This window comes from Triticum urartu, chromosome 7 (genome assembly GCF_003073215.2).
Source record: "Triticum urartu cultivar G1812 chromosome 7, Tu2.1, whole genome shotgun sequence".
Taxonomy (NCBI): Eukaryota; Viridiplantae; Streptophyta; class Magnoliopsida; order Poales; family Poaceae; genus Triticum; species Triticum urartu.
The window spans coordinates 28,026,487-28,037,859 of NC_053028.1; the positions used below are offsets into that span (position 1 = coordinate 28,026,487).

Below are 11,373 nucleotides of genomic sequence, written 5' to 3' on the forward strand. Positions count from 1 at the left end.
CTTTGCATTCCTCTTGGGATAAGCTGATGAGGATACTCCGGACTATGGAATTGTGTGTTCCATGTCTTCTTTCTACCTTTCTTGCCTGGTGTCTTAGCTATGGCTTTGCCTTTCCTAGAGCGAGCATTGCCTTGTGTCGGTTGTGTAACCTGTGATGGTTGTGGAGCATCAACATCATACTCATGATCCTCTTGATGTGTTGCATCATACTCATGCTCCTCATGATGTGTTGGCTCCTCTTGATGTGCTGGCTCCTCTTCATGGAACTCCTTCGTGTCCTCATCGTTCTGGAGATAACGCCGTCTATTAGCTGTGGCGGCGCGGCTACCAGGTGCATACACGTCAGTGGACTGAGCACCATGGCAAGAAAGCATTGCTGCCATCTTATGAAACCGCTTCTTGAACTTCTGCAACAACACAAAATATGCTATGATATGAGATGCAAATAAATAATCCGTGAAAAGAAACTTTTATAATATATTGGTCACACCTCCATCGTGCTCCTAAGAGTCCTCTCAGATAATGCACCACCAGGTGGATGACTCAGTGCAACATTGGCATCGTTGACGCACAGAAGCAACTCTCTGCCCTGCAATTCATGAACACACCAAACTTATGTATTTGAAAGAAGACAACATGATGCAAGTATGTTAGAGTAATAGGTCAAACAGACTACCATTTCGTCATGCATCGGTGCGTAGTCAACATGAGCCCCTCTGGTGTCTCTCACACCCGTGTTGAAGGTATGATAACCTTCTGCAGTCTCCGGTTCTTCAGACACCAACTCCGACCACTCCTCGTGAGTCCAACCTGGCTTCAGCTTTAACAGGTAACGATCCGCATACCATACTTGATACTTCTGATATGCTAACTGATTGTGAGGTCTATTCTCTGATTGCACTAGTGTGTCTCTTTGATTCCAAATTTCTATCCATGCACGGTGTTTGTTTGCCCAATCCGATATATCCTGATTGTTCCTTCGATCGAACCTACAAATGATGCACGGGACAAAGCATTAGCAAACATTGACTTATTCAATGCTCTACTACATACTCAAGGCATGCTTGCTTACCGATGCAGAGATAGCATTTCCTCCTTGCTCTCCTCAATTGGAATACCTTGTCTTCTTCCAAATTGTCTTGTCACACGGTCTACAAAGTGCCACTCGACTGCGAAGAAGCATATCATTGGGCACCTCGCCCGCCAAAGATGGCTATCACGCGTGCACATCTCATTAAGATCAAAGTCACGATCTTCCACATAAGGCAACCAATATACCTGCAAAACAAAGAGATACATTGTTAGCTACATAAGTTTTATTCTTGACTAAATTTTATCTCATCGAACTTCTCAAAACCTGCTCAGCAGTCAAGGTGTCCAGCTCGTTCATATAGCACTTGTATCGCACATGCGAGCTTCCTGTGTAGACTGTCACTTGTTCCCAATAGTAAGCAAGCGTAGGGCGCCGATATGGATCATCATCATGCAACCCGTCATGATTACCCCGTGGGTTTGCCATGAGGGGGTTCTTTAAATCGGGCCGTCCAACCGGGATCCGCTCCCACATCCACACGGATAGGCTCCAAACAAACCCAGACAATGAGGATGTATCTCTCTTTCTCCGACACGCCAAGTCAAGCTGCAATCAAACAAACATGTTAGATATGGAGGCGCATGACAAATGCAAGATAAATGGTTGCAAATATCTCTTACCTGACAATACAAATATGCTAGTGCGGCCGAACCCCAGCTATACTGGGTATCCCAGTTATTGAGTAGCTCCAAGAACATCCAGAGGGCTGAGTTCCCGGTTGCATCTGAGAAGACTACCTTGGTTAGTACATACCAAAGATAGGCCCGCGCGTACTGCTGCACAACCACGTCATTGGCATCCTGAGGGCACGGATTGGTGTTTCCTCTGACCATTTTTAGCCAAGAATGCCTCACTTTCGCGGTATCGGCCTTGCCTTCCTGAGGGCCCTCGGGCTGAACGCCAATTAAATCGGCAGTCCGTTCTCGCCAATTACCCACGCTGACACGACCGGTAACAGCTTGTCCGTTGATAGGAAGGCCGCTTATCATAGCCATGTCCTGTAGGGTCATCGTCATCTCCCCACATGGAAGGTGGAACGAGTGAGTCTCCGGCCTCCAACGATCCACAAGTGCGGTCAGCGCCGCGTGGTTCACCGGCGGAGCGCGTCGCTTAAACTGCAACACGAATGGGAGAAGACCCAATCTCCGAATGTAAGGCTCATACCGCGGGTCGTAATCAAAGTCATCAGCGGAATGACCCCTCATGCGCATAGCAACTACAACCTGCAAATAAAGTGATGTTTTAATAATCAATACAAGAACACAAATGAGAAACAACGAAAATTGACCCACTCTTGCTTCTTACCTGTCCATTCTCAATGGCACGAGCACGATGCTCCTTATCCCACTCATCGATTAATCCGTCATACCAAGGTCCATCACCATCCGCCATCCTACAAAACAAATCACAAACATCTATGAATACATGAACAATATCAAACAATTTCCTTCTCCAAGTTTATGCCATATGAAAACACCATTCTTCTCAAAAATAACCACATCATTTCTTTCTTCTACATATGCACACATATCATCTAGAGTACCAAATTTCACCATCAAATAAATTTCATAATCATCATCCGCCATTCTATTGAACAAATCATGTCACACACAATAATCAAATTTCATCATCTCTTTTGCAAAAAAAAAATTGCCATCTATATATTCAACTATATTGTCATACCACTTCACACATATAATATTTTTTCTAAATATATTTGCTTGCCAAAGTTGTCTTCTCAGATTCAAACAAAGATTATGCCATCTATATATTCAACATATAGCTAATTTACTAGCACATGCATACATCATCTATAATTCAAAAAAAATCACAAACTATGTCTATTGGTGGACAACTACAAACATCTACCAACTACACTACCTACCAAATCATCTATCAACTACAAACTATTTCCTAAAACAAAGAAACCATCTACTAATCTAACATCACCTAATGTGAAATAATGCATCCAACAAGAGAGGGGAAAAGCAAAACAAGTTGGAGGGAATGGGGGAGAATACCTCAAAGAAGCTTGGGGGCCTCAGATCCACAAATTTGGGTGGAGGATGAAGTAGATCAAGGGGGGATTGGTGTGAGGGAGAAGAGGGGCGAAGGAGATAACCCCCTATGTTCGTGCGCCGCAGGGAGAAGAACAGATGGGTGGGTGGGCTGGCCCCGCGGCGTTATCCAGTTACCAGGGCCAGACGCCAGGGTTCCTGGCGTCTGTCCCGTTTGCCACATCAGCAGGTCAACGGGCAGGCGGGCAGTGCGGGCCAGGGGCCAGACGCCAGGGCCCCTGGCGTCTGCTTCGTAACCCAGACGTCAGGGATCTTGGCGTCACCAAAAAAGGTCAGAAACGAAATTTGTTTTGAAACGAGGTCAAATCGGGATTTAGTTAGCCTTATAGGTCAGAACAGTAATTTTGTCCCATTGCATACACATTCAATGATATTTTTCCAATTCTTTGATCCTCGAAACATAATGGATAAATGCTGCCAATAATGAATAAAACTGTGTGCCCATAGTGCAAACTAGAGAAGCTGCCACCTGAAAAGAAGAAATAACAGCAGAAACTGTTGTCGAAGGACAAGGAAATTAACAGCTGGGCGATAATGCAGCACACTAGAGCAGATTATGTGGAGCAACACGCTTTAACCAGCAAAACCGTTTGTACAACACAATTCCACATGATTCAGACATAGCCTGAGGTTGCCGCGGTCGTTTTCCTCTTCCACATTTAAACAGTTCATTTCATCCAAGGTTGTAATGATTTCAGAACGGTAGAGGGAGCAAAAGCTATCAATACACTATGTGGACGAATAAATATATATCTAGAACAACAACCAAAATATCATGGTCGCACTTCCACACGTTATCGGACCTACGAGGTGATAAAAAATAAATTAGCTGGCGTTGTCACCCCGCCAAGAGCTTGTGGTTAAGCGAATTCAGCAAACATCGCCGTCGAGACGATTGAATCATCGACCCAACTTAACGCCTAATACCACCGCTGCCGCCGCCACCACCACCACCACCAGGTCCTCCTGCTTGCCCCCTTGGACCCTTAAAACGAGCAAACTGCAGCCGCAGTTGAGGTGAACTGCGGTCATGTTCATCAAACTTATAGCCTGCAAAATCAACAAAACAGATTAGCCTCATATTTGCGGTATTTTATTATTAAGTGACAATGCTGCGTGCAAGAGCTAAGCATCTAGACAGCAAAACAGCAAAACAGAACAAGCGTTTCAGCTAATAAATGAATAATATTCCATTCATGATATGCCTAACCAATTCGAAGCAGGTGCCTAGCAGACAACACCTTGCCGCAGAATAACCACTAGATCATGGTATGCCTAAATTAGTTTGCTGTTCATTGAAAATGCTTTCTGTACTACGATGCTGTTCGCTTCTGCAAGGCGTCAGCAAACTCTTTTCATGAGTGCGTTTCATACATTGCCCTTGACTAGCTTGATTCTATCTAGCCGGAGAAATTAACAATGAGCGACTGGTCACCAACCGTCTCTCTGGGACAAGTGCAGCAGAATAGCGCAGCAAGCATCACTAATGGGTAGTGTTCATATCAGGGCATAATATACCTTGCTAAATGGGTGGCAAAATGACAGACAGGATGCAATCCATGAGTACGAGCAAGGCACAACACAATCTTGTATTAACAATAGACGGTAAATATCAATAGCATTTTCTACTATATAGATTGTTCAGGCACAAGCCTAGTCTCAAGTCCAGGTTATAAAACCTAGGGGGGGCATTATCACCTGAACATCATCTATCACCAAGTAGCATAATCACCAATGACCAGTAGGTGCTATGTGAAGCAACGGGCGATGACAAAAAAGATGTTGGGCAATTACTTCACACCAAAATAAAGGATATATAGTGACTTAAGTTGAATGAGTTTGATTCTACCAACACAAGCTGACAATATTGGCTTTTGGCTAAAGGATTCAAACAACCACAATTCCTCACAATGTTACAAACACCTATGCGAATTTTGGGACATGAATTATTCGAATTTATGTGTATGGTAGAACTATGAGATAATTGGCACTCCAAGGAAAAGAAAAGAAATCATAATACCTCTGTAAAGAAATCATACTAGTGATCTAAATGATCTTAGATTTCTTTAGAGGGAGTACTAGTTAAGAGCAAACAGAATTTAGTTTGATGAGTATCTATTCATGCCAAGTTCGCCGATTTCACCTTGCAAAGCTTCCATGGCAATAGCTGCTTGAGCAGCATTAGTGAAATCAACAAAACAGAGGACGATTGGATCGCCGCCAGGCTGTCAGAAGCGAAGAGTTAGAAAAATAAATGAAAATCAAATGTGAGGCAAGACCTGACAAACGCCCAATAGCTCACTTACATGTCTTGGTTCTTTGTTTACAAGCCTCACCTCCTGAAAACCAACAAATGGTCGAAAGATATCTGGGTGGAAAAGTGAAGGACCCACAGCTAAAAAATGAAGGCATATTACGAAGGACAACAAGTGCAGAGAGTTACAGAAAAGGTGTAGGTTTTAAGGATACGAGAAACTTCTCGACGTTCACAATCAGGAGGGATGCCCTCAATAAACAAGGTGTTTGAGGCATCTGGGGGAAGGGGAGGCTCTGGCATTCCACCACCAAAACCAACATTCCTGCCATTCATGCCCCCAGCAGCCATCCCCGGACGATCATCAGCTTGGTAGCCACCAGCACTGGCTCCCGCGGTAGGCCTGACAGATCCACCAGCAGGTCCAGCGCCATAGGACTGAATTTGCTGAAGATAAGAAAACAATTAGCTGAGAGTATTGTTTACAAAATGAGTAATCAGGAAAAAGGATGACATATACCCCAGTACGCAGAAAACGCTCATAGGAAGCATTAAGAGCCTGTGTATCTCTCACGGCAGCATATCCTGGCCTTTCTTCATCACGAGGGTAATAGCCAGCCATTTCAGGAGCACCAGGTCCATCTACAAAGGGGAGGAAAGCTAGCAGTAAATACAGGTCACAAGACATATTTTTGCAGACCTTTTCCCAGAACATTCATAGTTTTATAGCATCCACATAATTAGAGACAGTGTTCTCTGCCTCTCCCAAGCCGTCCGTTTATTGTGCTGGATTCGGATATTGGTTGAGAAGATAGGCCAAAATCACTATTTTGACCTTGTCGGGATGCTTTTCCCAGAACATTTATAGGTTTATAGCAACCATAGAATTAGAGACAGTGCTGACTGCCTCTGTCAAGCCGTCTGTTTAATGTACTGGATTCGGATATTGGTTGAGAAGATAGGCCAAAATCACTATTTTGACCTTGTCAGGATATTTTAGCATGATCTGAACCCATCCAGATTTTCTAGCACGATCTGACCCTTTTGGTAACGCCAAGCCTTGTGGCGTTTCTGCCCCACCTAGACACACCAAACCGGCCAGCGTTTCTTCCCTAAATAGACAAGTGGCCACAGGCACACATTGCTGGAAACACCACAAGCAATGGCGTTTCTTCTTGGGGCAGCAATGCCACAGGCCACGGCGTTTCCAGTAACGCGCTGTGGTTTGGCGTTTCTGCCCTGCCACGTAGGAGGTGAAATGCTACTCGGCCAGGTCGTGACCAGGCCAGAAACGCCCGGCGGTTTGCCATTTCTATATGTGGGCCAGAAACGCTGGAAGCCACAGCATTTTGTGTAAGTTTTCTGGCAAGGTCAAAACAGTGAATTTGGCCGAGAAGATATACTGAAACCAGTGTGGCATGGACAACTCTAATCAACAGAAGTGTTGGCTCACAGTACAGCTTGCCGTCATCACAGTAATAAACAACGACTAGAACCAAGCAATCAAATCAAAAGTTCACAACAAAATCTGCACTTTTCACCCAACTTCATCCTAAATCGAAACGCAAGCATGCAAAATCCCAGTCTGCACTCGCACAGCAGCGCCTTTAAAAGTCGACGAGGCTTAGCGCATGAATCCACCTGGACAGTACCGATTTCAGCACCATTAAACCAAGAGATCGCGCAAATTTACCCGCTTTTTCAAGGGCCGAAGGCCTGAAATCTACGCCCCTGGATGCAAAATTCCCGCAAAATACGCTTGATTTCGCGGCAGTGACAGTCGGCGCAGAGCTCAGGCAACCGAACGCGACTCGAACGGAGGCAGCGAGCGCCGCGCCTGCTCCGGGACGGCGTCGGCCCGGGCGCAGGCCAGGGCGAAGCGGATCGATTCGACCAGACGCGGCGGCGCTAAAACCCTAGGCATCCGAATCCGGAGGGGCGGGAGAAGGAACGGATCGGGTAGACGGGAGGGTGCGGGGGAGGAAGAGGGAGGGGAGCGAACCGGCGGAGTAGTCGCCGGGGCGGGGGCGCTTGAGGGGCTGCTGCCCGGCGGCGGCCAGCGACGACTGCGGGGCCCCGGCGGAGGGGGGCGGCATGTGCTGCTGCTGCTGCTGGCGCTGAAGGTCGGCGTACCTCCAGTACGCGTCCGCCATGGCTGCCGCGCCGGCCGGCCGAAGGTTCTGGATGCCGCCGGAGGGAGAGAGTGGTGGGGGGGAGCCCGGCGAGCGTGTCGAGCTCTGTTTTTTTCGGACGAGTAGGCGGCTGGATCACACCGTCGGCTCCACGAGCGCAGTAGTCTCGAATGAAAAGTGGGCCGAGCCAGCCTAAAACATAAGCCCAGTATCTCAGAACTGGTAAAAATTTGGGTACCGTTCGACATGAGTGATGAGCTATCACAAAACTTTGCCTCAAAAAAAAAAGATATCACAAAAATGATGAACAATAAAAATACAATGAGGAAAACAATGAACATCGCGCCAAGGCTCCCCCGAAGGCAAAGAAGCCCGTCGGGAAGTGGTCACCGCAAGATGCATCGGTCCTGGCTGCGGCTCGCGTGAGAAAGAAGGCGTCGGCTGCACTGATGGCGTTCCCACCCTCGCGCCACCGGCTCCTCCAGCATCGCCTATGGTCCATTCTCCCCCCCCCTCCCGCCGCCGTCCAAGGTCAAGCTAGTGTCTCCCATCGCCACCACCGCTAGGACCACCAACTTGTTCGGTGAAATGACTGGAGATAGATTTTTTTTCAGTTTTCACTAAATTTCATGTGCTCTTTTTTTCAGTTTTCACACTTGATGTATGTAGTGTGGATGATGAAACTTCTTTTGCAATACATCTATGTTGAACCGGAATTTCCATCACAAGATTTCCCATCTCAACAATGTGCATCATAAGATCAAATTCTTGACATGGAAGATGAGGGCTTTGTTGTTCCAACTCAATACGGAAGAGTGCCAAAGAAGACAAGATGTTGTGTGACGCATTGAAGAATATTGGTCTTGTTTCATCATCGGGTTGAGCAACGAAATTCAAGTCGTTGGGAGTATATCTATGAGTACATCAAGCCACACAATGCTAGTGGAATCCATCGATCATTGATCAATTTTTCCTTCATCTCTCGTACGTGTTGGTGTCCCACTTGTTGTCTGTAGGTCAGCGTTGCAAAGGAAAGAAGAAAGGTGGAGGGAAAGACAACACATTTGGTTTGCACCATTGTTGGATGGAGATTTGTAATGACGAGAGGTGGAAAGACCTCCAATGCAATGAAAATCAAAAATAAGAAGAAGTGACGCAACTCGGTTGGACATGCTTTACAAGTTGACAACGATGATGATGCATCAAGTGTCAAGGAGGGAAAAGAAGTCCCACTCCCAACTTGGTTGCTACCAAGAGGGCCAGTGTGAAGGACATATGCCCTAGAGGCAATAATAAAGTTATTATTTATTTCTTTATATCATGATAAATGTTTATTATTCATGCTAGAATTGTATTAACCGGAAACATAATACATGTGTGAATACATAGACAAACAGAGTGTCACTAGTATGCCTCTATTTGACTAGCTTGTTGATCAAAGATAGTTATGTTTCCTAACCATAGATATGAGTTGTCATTTGATTAACGCGATCACATCATTAGGAGAATGATGTGATTGACTTGACCCATTCCGTTAGCATAGCACTTGATCATTTAGTTTGTTGCTATTGCTTTCTTCATGACTTATACATGTTCCTATGACTATGAGATTATGCAACTCCCGTTTACCGGAGGAACACTTTGTGTGCCACCAAACATCACAACGTAACTGGGTGATTATAAAGGTGCTCTATAGGTGTCTCCAAAGGTACTTGTTGGGTTGGCATATTTCGAGAATAGGATTTGTCACTCCGATTGTCGGAGAGGTATCTCTGGGCCCACTCGGTAATGCACATCACTATAAGCCTTGCAAGCATTGCAACTAATGAGTTAGTTGCGGGATGATGTATTACGGAACGAGTAAAGAGACTTGCCGGTAACGAGATTGAACTAGGTATTGAGATACCGACGATCGAATCTCGGGCAAGTAACATACCGATGACAAAGGGAACAACGTATGTTGTTATGCGGTCTGACCGATAAAGATCTTCATAGAATATGTAGGAGCCAATATGGGCATCCAGGTCCCGCTATTGGTTATTGACAAGAGAGGTGTCTCGGTCATGTCTACATAGTTCTCGAACCCGTAGGGTCCGCACGCTTAACGTTCGTTGACGATATAGTACTATGAGTTATGTATGTTGATGACCGAATGTTGTTCGGAGTTTTGGATGAGATCACAGATATGACGAGGAACTCCGGAATGGTCCTGAAGTAAAGATTGATATATGGATAGTAGTGTTTGATCTCCGGAAGGGTTCCGGAATTCACCGGAAGGGGTTCCGGATGTTTCCCGAAATGTTTGGGCACGAGAACACTTTATCTGGGCCAAAGGGGAAAGCCCACGAGGCTTTTGGAAAGTGCAAAAGGAAGTTTTGAGGAGACCAGAGGCTAGACGCCAGGAACCCTGGCGTCTAGGGGCTAGACGCCGGGAACCCTGGCGTCTAGCCCTGGAGTCCGAGAAGGACTCTTGCCTTTCGGGTCAAACCGACTTTGAGGAGGCTTTTACTCCAAGTTTCGACCCCCAGGGCTCAACATATAAATAGAGGGGTAGGGCTAGCACCAAAGACACATCAAGAAACACCAAGCCGTGTGCCGGTAACCCCGTCCCCTCTAGTTTATCCTCCGTCATAGTTTCCGTAGTGCTTAGGCGAAGCCCTGTGAAGATTGTTCTTCACCAACACCGTCACCACGCTATCGTGTTGCCGGAACTCATCTACTACTTCGCCCCTCTTGCTGGATCGAGAAGGCGAGGACGTCACCGAGCCGAACGTGTGAAGAACTCGGAGGTGCCGTGCTTTCGGTACTTGGATCGGTCGTACGTGAAGGCGTACGACTACATCAACCGCGTTGATATAACGCTTCCGCGAACGGTCTACGAGGGTACGTAGACAACACTCTCCCCTCTCGTTGCTATGCATCACCATGATCTTGCGTGTGCGTAGGAAATTTTTTGAAATTACTACGTTCCCCAACACAGTGGGAGCAAGAAAGGCAAGGAAAAGTTGAAGAAGGGAGGAGACAAAGACTACAAGGAATGTGCAGACTTGCTCAGACACATGAGAAGTGGGAATAACATCGTCAGAGTTTGAAGGAACTGAGGGAGTCCTGGATTAGGGGGTGTCCGGATGGCCGGACTATACCTTCAGCCGGACTCCTGGACTATGAAGATACAAGATTGAAGACTTTGTGTCCAGAAGGGACTTTCCTTGGCATGGAAGGCAAGCTTGGCGATACGGATATGTAGATCTCCTACCATTGTAACCGACTTTGTGTAACCCTAACCCTCTCCGGTGTCTATATAAACCGGAGGGTTTTAGTCCCTAGGACAAAATACAGAACAACAATCATACCATAGGCTAGTTTCTAGGGTTTAGCCTCTCTGATCTCGTGGTAGATCTACTCTTGTACTACCCATATCATCAATATTAATCAAGCAGGACGTAGGGTTTTACCTCCATCAAGAGGGCCCGAACCTGGGTAAAACTTCATGTCCCTCGCCTCCTGTTACCATCCGGCCTAGACGCACAGTTCGGGACCCCCTACCCGAGATCCGCCGGTTTTGACACCGACATTGGTGCTTCCACTGAGAGTTCCTCTGTGTCATCGCCGTCAGGCTTGATGGCTCCTACGATCATCAATAGCGATGCAGTCCAGGGTGAGACCTTCCTCCCCGGACAGATCTTCGTCTTTGGCGGCTTCGCACTGCGGGCCAATTCACTTGGCCATCTGGAGCAGATCGAAAGCTACGCCCTGGCCGTCAGGTCAGATTTGGAAGTTTAAACTACACGGCTGACATCCGCGGGGACTTGATCT

The 11,373-nt window shown here is 46.5% G+C and overlaps 1 protein-coding gene across 2 annotated transcripts in view; it reads right to left on the reverse strand.

Moving 5' to 3' along the window:
* The window catches only part of LOC125521028 (nuclear speckle RNA-binding protein A-like), a 70,751-nt gene extending 63,037 nt beyond the window's left edge, over window positions 1-7,714 (reverse strand). The window contains exons 1-6 of one of the 2 annotated variants that reach the window (XM_048686082.1): window positions 7,428-7,700; window positions 5,946-6,067; window positions 5,641-5,872; window positions 5,478-5,539; window positions 5,315-5,396; window positions 3,782-4,221 (exon numbers count right to left, since the gene is read on the reverse strand). In XM_048686082.1, coding sequence (XP_048542039.1) covers window positions 4,085-4,221; window positions 5,315-5,396; window positions 5,478-5,539; window positions 5,641-5,872; window positions 5,946-6,067; window positions 7,428-7,578 — 786 coding nt within the window. In that variant the 5' untranslated portion in view covers window positions 7,579-7,700 and the 3' untranslated portion in view covers window positions 3,782-4,084. Of the gene's footprint in view, window positions 1-3,781; window positions 4,222-5,314; window positions 5,397-5,477; window positions 5,540-5,640; window positions 5,873-5,945; window positions 6,068-7,427 lie in introns of those variants that run through there. The other variant, XM_048686083.1, reaches the window with a different exon arrangement.
* Window positions 7,715-11,373: the final 3,659 nt, after the last annotated feature.